This window comes from Homalodisca vitripennis, chromosome X, assembly GCF_021130785.1.
Source record: "Homalodisca vitripennis isolate AUS2020 chromosome X, UT_GWSS_2.1, whole genome shotgun sequence".
NCBI lineage: Eukaryota > Metazoa > Arthropoda > Insecta > Hemiptera > Cicadellidae > Homalodisca > Homalodisca vitripennis.
Genome location: NC_060215.1, coordinates 62,071,373 through 62,089,249, shown reverse-complemented (window position 1 = coordinate 62,089,249; position 17,877 = coordinate 62,071,373). Strand labels below are relative to the sequence as shown.

The window sequence follows — 17,877 nt, the reverse complement described above, 5'->3', positions numbered from 1 at the left end:
CTTAATAGAGTTATAGAAATCTGTCAAATATCCACTCTGACTAATCATACAATTGACTGTATGAGAGAATGATTTCATAGCACTGATAAGACTAAGAGTGTTTTGTAACAGAGCTAGGCATGACGCTCTAGATAAGATACCTGCAATAAGCCACTTACTCATTGAACGACCTCGCTGCTAGCACGGTGAGCTGTACTTACAATCAATATTCTTTCACATTTTAAACTGGTGCAATCTATATTTAGTTTTATTTTCTAAATTTTGTAAGATCGTATGATTTCTTTTAATATTCTAATGGATATAGTAACTAGATTTAACTTATAAATATTACTGTTTTATTATACATGTAACTTTAAGAGCAATTGGAAGAAAGATGTTTTGCAAAACTAGGACTAGTCAGAACAGGAACAGTATTGGATGTACAATTGTACCACACAGGAACAATAACGTTACGAAATATTACGTTTCAAATATCTTTTAGTACACAATTTAAAATGGGTTGACCTAAACATTGGGTGGTGATATCGAATTAATAAATCCCAAATAAAGTAATATATCAAGGTTTTATTTCTCTGTGTATTAATTTTGGTATTTATTATTTTTTTGGTACATTTATATGTACCTAAAACTGTAAAATTTTAATTAATGATGTTAATGATTATTCACATATCTAGGGATAGCTTTTTGGAATAACTGTTAAACAAATGTGGTAGTATGTGGAATTTTTATGATTTTAAAGATAAAATTACTTAAAAAAGATAAAGATGTAGTTAAAAGCTTTCTTTTTTATCAGCCACTCCCATCCTACAAACCCCTATTGCCTTGGCTTAAGACCTGGTTTGATGCGATAAGAATAAACTTATTCCGTACCACATAAATTTGTCATTCCGCAAAGGGCAATTTTGAATTATTTACACACGTATAAAAATGCAGTAAAGCGTAATTCAGACTTCATCAAACAATGTACTACACACTACAATAATTTGAACTTGAATAGTGTAATAAACACGTGTAAGATTGTTTCCACGGATAACAAAACTGCGAAAGTATCCAATTTATTTAACTACCATGTCAATTAACACTTTCATCCAAACACAGTCATTTAGTCACTACTTTATAACTCTAACCAAAACATTCATTATTATACGAGTATCACTTAGTTCATATCTTTTAAACGACATTTATAAGTGAGGAGCAAAAATCACTACACTGCTATTTCCATATTATTACGAGTTATAGGAAAGTGTGTGAATACGTTTTATTCTTCAACAGCTTCTTGAATTAATCACAGTTAACAGAAGAGGTAGTCACTATCAAATTCAATATTGCTCTAAGTATGAATTGAGGAGTAGATTACAGAGATGAAACTATGCCATTTTCTGTTCACCTGTGTTAAAGATTTTATCAACACCGCATTATAATATATTTAATTATTAATACTGATATTGTATCTGTCAGGTTCACCAGCTAACAACCACATGATAAGTTACACTTGGGAACTGACATACAGTGCCGAATACATTTTAATTATTCATCAAGGTTATTGTGCCATATCTCAATCTTTCCAAAGTGATGTAAGTTTGTTGCCCTGTATAGCAGAGTTGCCTCTATCACTGCTGCGCTACTCCAAACATTTCACATTTTAATTTTACATATACTGAATATATTTCAATTTGTTAATACGTTGTTCAGTCATTAAACATTTAGAAAGCAGAGTGCTCCAGAAAGACAGAGTCGAATGCTCGTACTATCCAATGTGTTTTGAATGTCAGGACAAACATCATATCATGTTTTAGAAGTGCAAAAGTTTAGTTACAGCCCTTTAAGATACAACTCTTCAAAGAAAAAAAATGTAACAACAGAAAAACTACTGAGAATAAGGATATGTATTTTGTACAATACGTATATTAAATATGTTTGGTGCGAATAACATCTATGTGTCTATGTAAAGATTTTTTTACTAATCTCATTAAAAACCTAATTTTCGGTAATATTCTTAAATGCACTCGTATATTTTATTCCCTAATTTATAAATACAAAATAAATACTTTGTTCCATTCATATACATATTTAAAAAAAAACACACACATATTGTCTTCAACCGTTTCTATGTACCTGCCTACAAGATTTTCAAAACTTCTTAGATTAAATCTGTTATGTTTTTCTGTCTTCGTGAAAGTTATTTTTTTAAAGATCTCTAACGTATATATTATTTTTACAAACACTGCAACGTTATCACCTTCGAACCTATTTAAGTTAGAAGAAGCTAATTAAGCGAAACAGCTGTTGCACATGTGTTTTACTCACAACCATAATGAGTACTCGACCCCACAACATATCAACACCATATACTCAACTTTTATAGAACTGGGTGTATTTGGGTTTGACAAAATGTATTCGCGAGCTAAGTAACCAAGGACAATAGAAGACAAACAGCTCTTCGTATATCGTGGCATAGAGGAAACAAAAGTTATATTGTGAGAGAAATTACTTACTGCAAGTAGTGACATTGAACATTATAAATATTAATAAAAAACGTGATATATAGCAAAATTACCAAAAAATAAGAAGTAATAGAATAGCGGCCGATCTTCCGCCGCTCAAAGGACAAAACGTAAAGTTAGTTTCGGTAAAACAGAGATTAGACTACTATTCTCCAGCACTAGTAATGGTGAGGTGAGAGCGCGACAGCAAGAGTGGTGATGTAAACCAGTACCAAACTTCGATAGTGAGTTTTCTTCATCAAGATCTGAATGTATATTAATTTCCAATTGTTTAATGACTTTACTTTGCTTCAATGTCTTGGTACTCAATTCAATGGAAATAGAACTTAGTAAAACTACTCTTCACATCAAATATCGTTCGTTTAAAATAATGTACACCTTGGGCTATGCTTACGTTAAAATGTTCTACTGAACTCCTAATAGACCATCCTCCATTGGGCGTGAAGATTCAATAACTACCTTAAAAATATTTATTAATTCCAGTATTCATTTACCAAGTTTAACTTTCATAACTTGAGCCTAGACTAAAGTATCAAACCACCTAGAACAGGACCTACATTGTAAATGTTTCGAACTTTAAACCAGCGTAATTTTTTAAAGAGTGAATCTTTTCAGGTCAGATTCACATCATTTTACTTTACTAATAGCTACCTTTAATTCGATGTACTACTAACTAGGACATGCTCTAATTTAAGATTTCCTTCTGACTCCTTGCGGGCCATCCCCCTGACATGAAAATAGTAGTAGATACTTCAAAAAGTAGATTTGTAGGTGCTGTAGTACCAAGTTTTATTGCTTTACCTGTATGCGTTCCGGGATTTTCTAGCCCGTGCGGGACTTTTTTACACCCTGTATAATGTTCATAATTAAAGTAGAAAGTGTTTTCCAATAGGTAGAGAAGATTTTGAACATCATAGCAGTGAAGTAACTCGTGAACTTGGATTATCTTGATGTTAGGGATTGTGATTTGTGTTAGATATACATTGATGAAATTTACAATATAATTACGTAAATATAGTAAATATTAGATAATACAAACTCACTGTTAATGCAGACTCAGCATACTGTAAGTATAGTCACTACATCTTTCAGGGTACTTGTATTATAGTTGGAGTTATAGTTTTGCTAATTACCTATTGTAAATTTTCTTTATATGTTGATGAAAGTTCACTCAATTCCTGTTATGGCTCATAAAAAGTACTGTCACACAATGACGGTGCATAATGTTTAGTGCTCGGCTTAATAAAAGCGAATTATCTCCCTTACTTATCAACCGATTATCTTAAACTTTATATTGCTGCAATCTTAATTAAATATTTCACTAAAATGTGATGAATGTGACGTTTTTTATTATATGTCGTTTTTAAGCACGAGTATTTACTTTTAAAGGTTTTATGAATCCACCATTTTGAAAATAAAGCTTTTATAACATTGAATTATTTCTGTAGATACGGATTTAGGTTATAAAGGTATATACCAAATTTCAACGTTGTACAACAAGCCGTTCTAGAGTTAAAAATAGTTTAGTGACAAAGATAAAATAACCGCTGTTCCTATTGATATGAAATTTGTAATATGATATTTTGGATTGCCTTTGATCTAAGAATAATATTGAAAATATAGGTAGAGATTTCTAGGACACCCTGTGTATACATAAACTAAATGCCATATTATGTAAAACCGTATTTAATCCATAATAAAATACTGAAGAAATAATTTAATATCTTAGTATTTCCTTGAATAAATTGTGTTGATCTAAAAAGCTAAAAAATACACATTTTAGGCCGGGTTTCTAGCTATACCATATCTAGTTATCACTAATAAACATTTTCATATCTTAAAATTGAAAAAAAACTCTGTTGGTCCTCAAATACTAAAAATCAATTCGTCGAAAAATCATATATTTGAAAATTGCATAACTGTAAGTATATCATTTGATAGTTGTTAAAGTTTTAATGTCAAAAATAACATCTTGTTTAAAATATTTTTGTTTTGTTCTAATAAAATTTGAAAAAGATAATTGTGAGAGATCAGGAACATTTGTGTGACCACAGATAGAATGGAACAAACGTAAATATTAAACAAACATTGGCTATCACTACTATAGCATTATATATTTTATGTAAATGATTTAAACCAATTAATGGCGTTGGGAATATTTACATGGTATATAGCTACGTAGATCAATTTCATTAAATTAAAACCACGAAACTAGATTCAACTGAATTCAAAGTCATGCAAACCGACAGTACCTCATTCGAATAACCACCCACTCTCCTTTATATATTAATTGGCAACTCTTGCCGTCGTGGCATATGTTGAGATGATCAATTACAATGTAAAACCAAATATTTGTTCAACTCCTCCAAAGAATGTCACACGACATGTTAAGAACATAGACATACAGAAATCACTATTTATTTATCATGTAGCTTGAAGATGAAATGTTATATAAACCATTGCTTTGATTATGATTATTTATTTGCAATCAATAATATTATATTTATTATACGCAATCGATAGTTTTTTATTAGGAACTATTTATTGAAGGAACGCTATAAGGACCAACAAATTGGAAATATTAAAAGAGTGTGTGGGGAATTAGAGCACTAGAGACGGCCCTGGCGGCGGTGTCTAGTGCATGCAGCGCTCTAGCCTTGGCGGGCACAGGGATAACATTTGTCCAATCCGTTTATCGGTGACCCGTGGAGCGGAGTTCCTCACTAAACATTCGGAACACAGGAGCGGAAGAACTTCCGGTGTAGGCGGAAACTACTCTGCCGTAGACAGGTGTTGAACATATGGCACATGATGCGCCCTCCACCTCAGAGTTGCATGGGCTCCACGTTAGTGCAGTTGACAGTTAATTGTGTTCAGGGGCGCCGTTTTCCGACACTTCCAGTAAAGTCCATGGTAAGGTTACTTTCAGCGCAGTACTTGCTGCGTGCTTTACATATGGCCATTTAATCCACGTCGTAAGACAGGGAACCTTCCAATAAATGCACTACAAAGTATATAAGTTTAATACTCTTGTTTTTGCGCTAAAATATTTCAATTTAGTTACGGCGGCACATGCTGATCATAAAGAAATCAAATTTTGTACGTACTAAATTTGTGTTTTTAAATAATGGCTTAAATTTGGTATGATTTAGATGATAGATTAAACTAGTCATTCATTGTCAATCATAGTCACATTTTGAAAAATGTGAGTTTATGTTTCAAACCATTCCAAAACTCTGTCACTTAATTTTATATAAAATTATTAACATCTTGTTTTAAAATGCTATGAATTGGTCACTTATAGGTTACAATGAAAGCAATTTTATATAACGGTCATTCCAAACACGGTTGATATCGAACTCGTCAAATGAACAAATGAAGTGTAGCTTTTGATAAATCAATATAAATTCTTTTACTTTATGGTCATTTCATTTGCATTCGATTGCTGATTACTCATATACCATGACACATTAATCTGACAATTAAGTTTATATAAATAATAATAATAGCGTTAATATTGTTAATATGTGGATTCTGATTAATACTCTTCTGTGCTCATTTCGAAATTCAAAGTCGAACATCCCTAATATATAAGGGGAGGAAACTAACGACTTGTTCTTTAATCGTGTCCTTTCCTTTCTGTTATTTTCTTCGATTTCGTAATTTGTCAAGAGTGTGAGTAATAATAATTGTTTTTTATTACTGTTACAAAGTTACTATTGCAACTATAAAGTATGCGAGTGTTGTTATCTGTTCAAGCGTGTGCGTGTTATGAATGAATCGTGGGTAAATGCACATGTGTGTGTGAATGTTGTGGACGAATGCGGGTCTGATTAGTAACGTTCTCATAAGAAGAGGAGTGGGTGAGGAGAATGTGGGGAGTGAGCATAGAGGCTAGTGTACGTTGTGGGTGATTCCAGGTAGATGTAAGCATTAAGCGCTTATGCGAATGTGTATTTGTCTGAATATGTTAATGTTATGTGCAAATGTTAGTTTTAGTGCACATGTGAGGAGGTTTAAGAATATGAATGAAAGTCGAGACAGATGTGGATGTGTATATATTGCTGGATGTTAGTGCACATGTGAGGAGGTTTAAGAATATGAATGAAAGTCGAGACAGATGTGGATGTGTATATATTGCTGGATGTTAGTGCACATGTGAGGAGGTTTAAGAATATGAATGAAAGTCGAGACAGATGTGGATGTGTATATATTGCTGGATGTTAGTGCACATGTGAGGAGGTTTAAGAATATGAATGAAAGTCGAGACAGATGTGGATGTGTATATATTGCTGGATGTTAGTGCACATGTGAGGAGGTTTAAGAATATGAATGAAAGTCGAGACAGATGTGGATGTGTATATATTGCTGGATGCTGTTACCTTCTCAAAAGTGTCTGATTCAACAATAATATAAAAATAGACACTTGAACAAACAAAACTTTTATGTTTTCTAACATATACTCAAAATAGCTGCCGACATCAGTTTAACAAATAAAAATAACTTGGAACGTGTCCTTTTTAAATGTACTGCAGTTCAAATGTTAGAAGACTAATATATTCTAAGAGTGTCTAATGTCCAAACTAAGAATATGCAATACTTTCCCATTAATAGCGTCCATTTGATTTATTTTTTAAATTAATAAACATACATTATTGGCCTTTCCATACTGAGAAACTATTTTCTGATAGTTAATTTTGTTATTATAATTAAATTATAAATTATTAACATAAACACCTTATATAAGTTTAAAATGACTATTTAAGTTTTTGCTTCCAAATAATGTGTGTGAAATTTACGTGTAAAATAGAATCATAAGTACAATAATAAACTCCTAAAATTTAAGTTTTAACAAGATTAATTTTCAAATGTTTGTCAGAGAAAGAATGCTTGGTGACGGGTTAGGGGCTTGAAATTTAAAACTGTGCTTACATTTCTTACAGTGATGGCTTGTACAATAACGTAATCATAATCTGTGTTTACATTCTTTAAAGCCACTAGATGATTATGTCAGCAGCTTTTTATGAAAGTTTGCATAAACATTTGAAACATACTCCATATTATACCTTTAATTTGCTACATGGTTATCTCCAATAGAAACAGAATGGCGTCTGCTCATAGCATAGCGTACACGGCTGCAATGTAATGATATTTTATTCTGTTACAGATTTGAATAATTATTCAAACAACTAACACTATTTATTATATTCACTATTCTATAGTATCCCATGGTAAAGAAAATGCTCACAAGCTATTGCTCAATTTATAATAATGTAGTAATTAAATGAAAAACAACATTAATTATTAATATCTGCCATTTAAACCACACATTGCTGTCGATATCCGCCGTTTTGCTTCTATTTCAGATATCAACGGCGAAACAAAAATATTCATAAAAATTGGCTGACGTATAGGCTACATATCTGATGGTTTTCCACAAAGTAAACCCTCATGGGACGCAGGGTACACATTTATTTATGAAGCCATAAAAATGTCTTGTAGAGCGGTAAAGGTCAACAATCTTAAAGCTAAAGATAAGCATTTGCGTTAGTAGTTTTTACAGTAGGTACATTTTTAAATATTCATTTCTATACGCATTACATAGTTATGGTAATTACTAAAATTATATCAGGATCTTATATAATGGAGGTTATCGTTAGCGTCCTTTAAATTAAATCTGTACAGACATGGCTAATATAAAATTTGTAGTAAATAGGACTAGTTACCTTCAAAGTAGGAAATTAATTACATTTTTTACTTCTAATAATGAAATTCTGAAAATAAGTGTAAATATACAGGGTATTAAAAAAACCTAGGGAAATATTTTGGGATATGGTAAAAAAAACGAAAAGGATCCTGTAATAATTGGTCTATTTCACTCCATTTACTTTCTGTCTCTCTGTCTGTCTCTATTTTTAACTTGAAAATCATAACTCAGAAACATTTTCAGTTGTGGCATTGTAATTTTGCATGTTTTTATGTCTTATTAGAATGTGCCTTTTTGCTGAAAGAAACATATGTGCCATGAATAATTTCAAACCGTCGGAATTTAAAGCCGATTATAAAATGTTAAAGTAACATTTTTGACAAACATTAAAAATCGTAACTCCGGCAATAAAATCGTTTCTGAGTTGTGCTTTTTTAATTAAAAACATAAACAGGCATACGCTAAACGAGGCAAAATATGTGATAGTATGTTAGAACCTTTGCTCTTTAAGCTATTTAACTATATCCCAAAAATATTTACCTGCAATTTTTTAACAACCTGTATAATGCTAAATAATTATGATGCATATGCAGCATTTTTGTAAAGACTATTAAGTATAACACGTCCACAAATTATGTGAGCTAATGTTTTATTCTCTCTTATTTTTTGTTTTATATTGGCATTATGTGTTTCATTTTAAGTATTGGGTCTTGACGTTATTTGGGGAATCATAATATTAGTAAAGAATTGAAATATTTGTCTTTCCATACCAAATTGTTAGCACCTGAAAAAAAGAAATTGGATTTTCTTTAACGTGATTTTCTTTAAGATCTATAAAACATGTTAACTAGCTGTGTACGTGGGTAACGTGTCTCTGCTGGTCGCAAAGTTATTAAAATTACATAATTTCGTATATTATCAGTCAATACAACAATTCATCACGTATTGGTTGTTAGTCATGAAAATTTGACTTCATGAATTTTGAAATATTTGTAGATGAGTGAAATAATTTTATACTTGTTTTGTTCAAATATTTGGATTATTATAATAGTTTAACCATAGGAGATGTACAAATCAGATGTTTAGAGTATACATCTAAATCAACCCCTAAAGCATAATGGTTTCGTAACGCTGTAGGTTACCTGCCATATGACGATATATAAAGTACATGTAGAATTTGTAGAGACTCGTCTGTGTATACAGATATTTCTTGAGTGTCGTGTGTGTGTGTGTGTGTGTGTGTGTGTGTGTGTGTGTGTGTGTGTGTGTGTGTGTGTGTGTGTGTGTGTGTGTGTGTGTGTGTGTTCCTAAGTCGTTCAGTTTTGAGATTCATTGATTCTTAGACAGGATAAATAATTAATATATCACTAACAACGGAGTCCGTACTGTCTTGCATTTATCAGTATATTGTCATGTGTGTTGTTACTGAACTACAGGGATATTGTCATGGTTACACTCACTAAACAATGACGGTCGCATGCCAGTAATGCTAACCCCAGAGATCTCTAATTGCTTCCTCCTAAGACACAAATACAATCTCCTAACAAACAAAGAGTACCTGTGTAGGTTGTAGTGAGTCTTGCCCATTTCAAAACTACACCAAGAAACCTTTTGTTGTCTAAGGCGTTCTTCTCGTTTTAAGAATTTGTGATAAGCCGCTGTGATCAAGTATCAAACCATTAATATTAAATAAAATATCATGGATTAATCTTTTTTTGTATATAATAAGACTGTTGTGGCTTTTGTTATATTCCCAAGTGTGACAGGAAAATGTTAATAAATAAATGTGTGATTGACTGACTACTTGTGAGTTCAATTTATCTTAAAATTTTTCGAGATTATAAGTTAAAACCAATAGAATCTAAATTTAAAAATTTCGTCTCGCAAACATTACCTTACATTTTAATGTGTAGAGCACAATTTCCAAAGCAGTAAGGAATCATGATTCCTGGAATCTCCAATTGCAACTAAATCTCTTTGTGGGTAAAAAAAGTAATCTCGTCAGAAAAACGTTAAAAATTAGCGTTTATTTAGTTTCGTAGCGTTTTTGTCATTAGTTTCGAGTTTGAACAAGCAAAAATGTGATCCGTTACTCTATGCCTAATGCAGTAAGTAGCTTATTGTTCTTCTGCTTTTAATAAAGGCAAATTGTTTCCTGTTAAAGAAGTTACATCTAACATTAATATTATCACTTTCTCAAAAAATGTTTATAAAAATACTAAAAGGAAGCTTATTGGCCTCAGGTTTTCAATTTTATTTATGTATTTGATTTTAAATAAAACTCAATTTAATTTAAGAATTTCTGAAAAGACACCTTCACTAAAACTAGTTTTAATTAAATGCACTAATACGGAAGTAATGTTATCAATTATGCACTGTAGTAAACTGACGCTAAATTTATGAACAACTCTCTTTTACTGCATCCACAGGGTAAGAGCTGCAAAAAGATTACTGCTGAAAACATTGGAGAGGTAATGTTTCAGGGGTGATTGTGGTTGGCTCATCTAAAAGTACTGAGATAAGATGATTTCTTGAGCATAGGTACGATTACGGTTATCAAAGTCCCATAATCCAACTAAACTGGTTTAATTAGTACACTTGTCTTTACCATTGCCGGTTAAATTGATAATTCTTCCTCCGTTGAGAAACATCACCCTTTCAACTCTCTAACTGATTTGAATAAAATAGATTTTTGTAAAACCGATTTCTAATTGAAAATTATTTGAAAATTCTATAAAATAATTTGTAAAATCTATTTGTTGCTGTTTAAATATATGTTAAAATTATTAATAAAACATAACCTATTGATCGCCAAAGTTACAAAATTCATAAACTCGAATAAAAATGAAGAAACATGAATTCTGGCGATGGAAATATGTTGGTAAGTTACCTGTGTCTATTATCTTTGTCGGAGTGAGACAGGGCTACACTATCTCCCTTACACTGTTCTTATTTCTGCTTATTGGTGTATTGGAATGTAACTTTGGGTTTTTTATCACATCTTTTTTATTTTCGTAGTGACCCCTGTGGTCATTTCATGGGAATATGGACGAGGGATAAAAAGAAGAAGAAATAACTCCGGATCATTATTTTGAACGAGAGGACGCTTAGAATATAATAAGAGGTTAATTAATTGTCTATCGCGCAAGTATTGCTGCTTTAATTGTTATAATATACGTTCATTATATTCCGGCTACGATAATAACACAGCATGCAGCATTTGAATATATGTATACAGTGTGGAAGGAAAGTTTCAGTAAATATTAAGCAATCCAAAAGTACAGATAGTTCAGGGTAGAACAAAAGGTATGGTTGAGAAAACTGAATGATGAATATCCAAATAAGGAACTATAATTTTCATAAATCGATACTTTAAGACTGTATTGCTATATCTTGTATATCTTTCCTTGAACGATTAATAGTTAATTGAGATCGATAGGTCAAAATAGCTTGAACGAGAGACGCGTAGCTGGAATCCCAATGGAAATATATCGCGTGGAAAGCTTTCAATAATAGGACTCAATGTAGTTACTTCCTACAAGCTCTTCTCTTTGGACGGGGTAAAATTATATCAGTAAAGTGTGCCAATATGAACGGAAAATGTTATTACAATGATAAATTTAATCTTATTCATTGTTTAAATGAGCGGTTTATATAAAACCTTTCAACCTACATCACTGATTGTAATCATACAAACGTGCGACCAGGGATATGCCCCTTTCATCAATCCTAGATAGGTCATTGCTTTTAATTACACATTGAAAGAAATTTAGGAATTCCGCTACAGTCGGATTTCACGAGCGTATTTGTAATAGAAGAAGTACATACAAATGTTCGAGGGTCCATATATTTGAATTTTTACCATGCTGTAAAAAAAATAGAAAATGTTACTGTGTTAAAATATTATTATGTATAATTTCTTTCTATATTTTATTTACAACATTAGTTTTAGATGTCTAGGTATCTTCTTGAAACTTTGAATTACGTGTTATTCCTCAGCTAAATTATATCATTTACAAAATGTGAAATCTTCCAACTGAATTTAGGTATAAGAGTTTTATACACAGATCATATCGACTGTAATATAATATATCTTTAATTGACACTCGTGTCAAACATGACCTTTGCTGCGTATGACGTTTAAAACCAATGTTTCCATGCACGAAAATTTGTAACTTATTAAAATTATTCTACAGCCAACAGACTAACTTTAATTTATAGTCTGATTCATAATATTTACAGTTCTCATCTTTGTAATATGTAAATAAAAAATATTGTGTTCATGAGATAACATCCACAGTATAATATTCCAGAACATCTTGACACAATGCTGTATGTGCTACTGTATTACATCTTCAATTGCACAGTTCGCACATTCAACAGTGTATACTATTTATTTGCACATTTATAAGACATTTATAAGACTTTTTATTCTTTCCCTTAATTATTCTGAGTTTGGCAAGACTGTTTCCCACGAAAACGTATTTGTGTAAAATGTTGTTTAAACAAATTTTCTGAGAAACCGATGGATGTATTTGTTCTAACATTCCTACTTTAATACGAGAAATATGAATACAAACTACTACGAATATTATGTTAATATAAAATATGAGTACATATAATAGGTTTCAGCGCCTAAAACACATGTTTGAGCAATGAATAAAAACAAGCTTAGTTACATTTTAAAATTGATTATTCCTTTTATATGAACTGTAGAAATACGAGTTCATACAAAAGTTTTCAACGCCTAAAACTCATTTTTGTGTATTACAGTCATGGAAGATTCATAAATATAGTGTGAAACAGTTTCAAAGCAACAGACCAAATAATTGTAATAAATTAAATATTATAATAACAGGATTTCGCCTCTTCTCAATTCTTCTTCGTATATTTTGAGCAGTCAGCCTCTAAAAGTATGATGCATTTTTTGCATCCAAAATATCTTCGCTCTTTTAAGTTATAAGAACGACCGGTACGAAAATATGCACTCCGGAAATAGCACCATCTCGTAGTCCTTAGTGGTACGACCGTTGCATGGTCCAGCACATGACCAAACTGGTAACCGTTCAGTTACCGTTAGCTAACCGTTGGATATACAGCATGCCCAAGTCAGTCCAGCGAACGATATGATTGCGCAAGCAAATAAGCAAAGCGAATTTCAACCTCTTAAAATCCCTTCTTCCAAATTCTATAGTACAATCCCTGAAAAAGTGGGACACTTAACCAATCCTTCAATCCTCTTTTATATTATTACGCGTACAATACTGTACTATCGTAAAACATTGGTAAAGTCTGTTATAGTCCAAATGTAAAAATTGGGCAGTATAATCTGTTAGGAATTTCTATATTTTAGATTTCTGAAAGATTATGTAATGCAATTTTTCCGAAACAAAATCTTAATCCAAAGTAATCTATTATGCTTGGAATTCAATTGCTCTAGAAAATTCAATGGTTATGTGAGACAATTCCACTTAGTTAATATCATCTAAGAAAACCATTTTCTAAGCCTTGTTTACTACTCTTCTTGTTTCAGACCAGAAGACGGATGATTCGTTGATACAATCATGTCTGGAGGTAGCTCGCAGGACTCGACGGGTTTCTTTCCTCAAGAGGAACTCCCGGAGACCTTTACTGTAAAATACTTAGGGCACGCGGAGTCACGAGGCTTATGGGGCATCAAGAACACCCGAGGGCCGGTGGACACTCTGGTAGCGCTGGCCAAACAGCCCGGAGCAGCACTACCGGTACTGAAACTGACGGTATCGCGCGCGGGCTGCACTCTAGGGGCTGGAGTGGCCACCAAACACTACCCCATAGATACGGTATCATACGGCGTGCAGGACCTGGTTTATACCAGGGTCTTCAGTATGATAGTGGTACAGGACAAGGGCGACAAGAGCCCCTTCCAATGCCACGCTTTCGTGTGCGAGAGTCGCCAAGCCGCCAGGAAGGTCACGTACTGCCTTGCCACTGCCTTCCAGGAATACAGCCGGAGTATTCGGGCCGCTGAGGCCGGCCAGAAGAGGTTCGCTATTGACCTGCGCTCCCCTGAGGATCTTGAGGCGGAGTTGAAAGCTTCTGATTCATCTGAAGCGTGACGCCATCTTGATCAGAAATCTATACAGTTTGTGTTTTATATTAATCCTCATCAATAAACTAAACCCAACTCAGGGGTCACTTCCCACACAACATTCACATGAGACACAACGGCCCGCTACCACCAGTAGCAAAACTGTGTTCTGTTTACAATGGTGTTTTTAAAGACTATATATCGTAATGTGATTTTTTGACAAACACTCATTTTTGCATGATCATTTTATGAAGTCTGTTTTGGTTGCAAACTTAAAATACTCAATACAATCCTCATAATAATAGTTTTCTTAACTACTATATGTATTTTAACAACGCATTTTAGTTATTTTATTTATGAACAATACATTTCATTATCCAAAAAGGTCTTTAGCTCTACGATACAATTTAGTTGTGACCTTTCAATTGAAACGTTTCGCTTGTAATGACATTTAAATTTGTACATTTAGAATTGTAATGTGCCAAATCCCACATGATTGTAATTATTTAATTTAGCTCAAACCGATACGATGGACGATTCATTTTAGTAATAACAATGCTAAGTAAAAGGCTTCTTATGTCCACTACCAACGGCTGAGTTATAAAAAATCTTTTCGTTCTCCGGTAAACTTAAACGTTTTTGATGTACAGTACTTAGATTTTGGAATCTTTTCCGTATTTAATTTTCAAAAAGATGCCTCCTCAATTTTATCACACATTATTAGAAAATTAATAAATATGTTTTTTGAGATAATTATAATTATTCAATAGGATATTAATTATTTAATTTTAATTCAACCTATTAATGAATGTATATTATTACTTATTAAATTTGGATAAGGTGTAATTTTTCTCGACATTGTAAGACATTTAAATATGTAAACGCAGGAAAGCTTTGGAAAAACTCTAGAAATATACTATTACTTCCAATAGCGATGAAACTGGCAATTCTTCAGTATCCCTGTCACGTGTTTATTTATTTTTAAACGGTCAATAATATCAAGATGATCTAAAGATCCCAAAGATGTGACTGTTTTGCAATGATAGGTTATATTTTTTGAATATTCACTTAACATTGCGAGTTTTATATGGTTCAATTCAACTGTCAGCCTTGAGTATAACACAAATAATAAAGAAAAATGTCATATATTACAAATAATAATAATAATAATAATAGAGTACTAAAAACCAAGTATTTTAAAATACTTAAATAATCAACACGCATTACAAAAAACTGAAGTAATATTAAATTTACCTGAACTCATATCAGAACATACACAAAAAATCCAACTTCATTTGTGAAAGTATTAGTGTTAAACGTAAACGGGGGTTTTCCCGATACGGTACAAAATAATATAAAATAAATACGAATCACAAATATAAAATGCTTTGACACATCCTACATGAATCATCGATCACTGTACTCCATACAAATAATTTTTTATAATGTCCATAAAAGAGTCTTGGGTCTTGAATATAGGGATTCTCAGACGCTCTTCGGAAATTCAGCCCAGATCGGTTCAGATACACCACTGGTGGTGTGCTAATTACTGAACTAACCAAAATGTTCAGACGCTTCTCATTGTATGTACAGTTATACTGGCATAAATTAGTAAAACTCTTTCTTGCATTCTATTCATTTCATTCCCCAAAAACGGGATAAAACCGACGGAGCAAGAATTTACATCAGGACATTTTGTCTAAACAAAACTGACTACAACAGTAGCCGGGTGATAATGTAAGCAATTAGTTTAACATGTTATTTTTGGTGTTGAAGAATATTACGCTTTTTAAATTTAATATTAATTTATGTTAACAATTATGGAAAACATAAAAATTGTGCTAATTAAGTGTAAAAGCGATATTACGTAAACATGTGCAACACCACTTAACCTTACTCCAGTAGTAACATATGTTATATTACACAATAGAAGAATTAATGGAGTACATTTCTATATTTCTGTTTTTGGATTTTTATTGGGGCACACAATTGTTTGAATGTTTATAGCACAACTGACTGAATAGCTCAATTTTTCGTTAAAGGGTTTTAGGTAATTTTAATAATTTTACTACTAGGAGTTATTATGTGAGTGAATGATTTTTCAATTAGCAATTTGAGTTCGATGAAGAGGCTTACTAGATAAGTGCATGTAAATTTATGTGTGCACAGAATCGACTCTCTTGATAATGCAAATTTGTATAGTTTAATTCTTTATGGTACATTTATTTTGTTTTCCATTTTTCTTAATGCGGTTTTGGAGGCGATGTTAGTGAGCATATTGTTATTTCCAACCAAGATTTATAGATAAAATGAGTACACGGAAAAACAATATAGGAGTATAGGTTAAACCACCTCAAGTAAGAACAAAGAACTAAATTTAAATTAGTCTTAAACTATTTGCTCACTTAAAAACTATATATGTTTGTTTCTATGTAAATGTATACTTTTATGAAAATACTTGAAATTAATATAATATTACTCGTTATTGAACTCGAACACTACAATTCGGTGTTTACTCATATATTCAGTGGAATGAAGACGCTATGATTATTAGACGAGTAACATAAATGAAGAGTAATTTTCATTATATTTAAAAGTATTAGAGCAAGAGAAGAAGGCACGTTTCTCATAAGATAGTAAACACTTCAACTGAATGTTTTCTGTGCCATGGAAGTCTTTCTTCTCTTTCGATAACATAATTCTCAGTACTCTTAAAACATACGATACTAGTAATGTGAGGTTGGTTGGTTCGATTGGTACAATTTGGTTAGTTATCACTTTCGATACACAGATAGATAATAAACATATATGGTCTTATTCATATTACCATGATTGTTGAAATCCAATACGTAACTACTCGAGCTTGTTCCTGAATTATATGGATATTAATTTATGTATATTGTTGTATCATATTTATAGTTTTTTCCAATAATAAAACTAACAATAGACCAAATTAAATAGATTAATTTTATTAGTCTATCTACTGTAGTCTAACAAAATGTCTTATCTGGCACCCAATCAGTTAAGATTCAGATGTCATCAAGTCCTCAAACAGTTTTTAGTCACTTCTTAGAAATTGTACGCATTCGAAAACAGTAATTTTTATCTCCTTGTTGATAATTTTAGTTTATATAAAATAGTACAATTTAATAACACAATTAAGATGCAGAATAAAAGTATTTTTCCGATTAAAACGTTATCAAATTTCCGAATAAAAGGGGTAAATAAAACAAGATACCTTATGTTTCAATTTACCAATTTATTAATTATAATCTTTCTTTACATAGGTTTGATCTGTTGAAGTTAAAAAGGGACCGAAAACAAAAACAGGCTTTCAAAGTTCATATAGTTCTTACCATATTTTGACAGGTACTATTTAAAACATAAATATTTATATAATCTTTACAGCATGCGTTATATAATGAAAGTGTTTTTACCGTTCTGAATATTGTTCCTAGTACCTACAATGTTTCTTGTGTTACCTTTATGTGATTTACTACCATGCTTGTTAGATGATAACCGTATTCGTAAAATTTAATATATTGTGTAAATAAATTGAATAATTTGTTTTCAAAGTAAATTTTTTGTTAGTGTTT

At 31.8% G+C, this 17,877-nt stretch overlaps 2 protein-coding genes across 4 annotated transcripts in view; one reads left to right on the top strand and one right to left on the bottom strand.

The window, feature by feature from the left end:
* The window catches only part of LOC124369064 (U-scoloptoxin(01)-Cw1a-like), a 33,772-nt gene that overhangs the window by 14,826 nt on the left and 1,069 nt on the right, over positions 1-17,877 (bottom strand). The window lies entirely within an intron of this gene.
* LOC124369063 lies at positions 121-17,861 on the top strand. Of its 3 annotated transcripts, none has more exons than XM_046826772.1 (2): positions 121-185; positions 13,745-17,861. In XM_046826772.1, the coding sequence occupies exon 2, from the start codon at positions 13,776-13,778 to the stop codon at positions 14,307-14,309; it is 534 nt and encodes a 177-aa protein (XP_046682728.1). In that variant the 5' UTR covers positions 121-185; positions 13,745-13,775; the 3' UTR covers positions 14,310-17,861. The 3 variants fall into 3 exon arrangements, with proteins under 3 accessions (XP_046682728.1, XP_046682731.1, XP_046682730.1); XM_046826775.1 differs by having other exon boundaries at positions 161-185; positions 13,750-17,861; XM_046826774.1 differs by lacking the exon at positions 121-185 and adding an exon at positions 5,315-5,417.

What these genes read in the sequence shown, in the direction of transcription:
- LOC124369063 (XM_046826772.1), top strand. Translation starts at nt 13,776, where the DNA reads ATGTCTGGAGGTAGCTCGCAGGACTCGACGGGTTTCTTTCCTCAAGAG.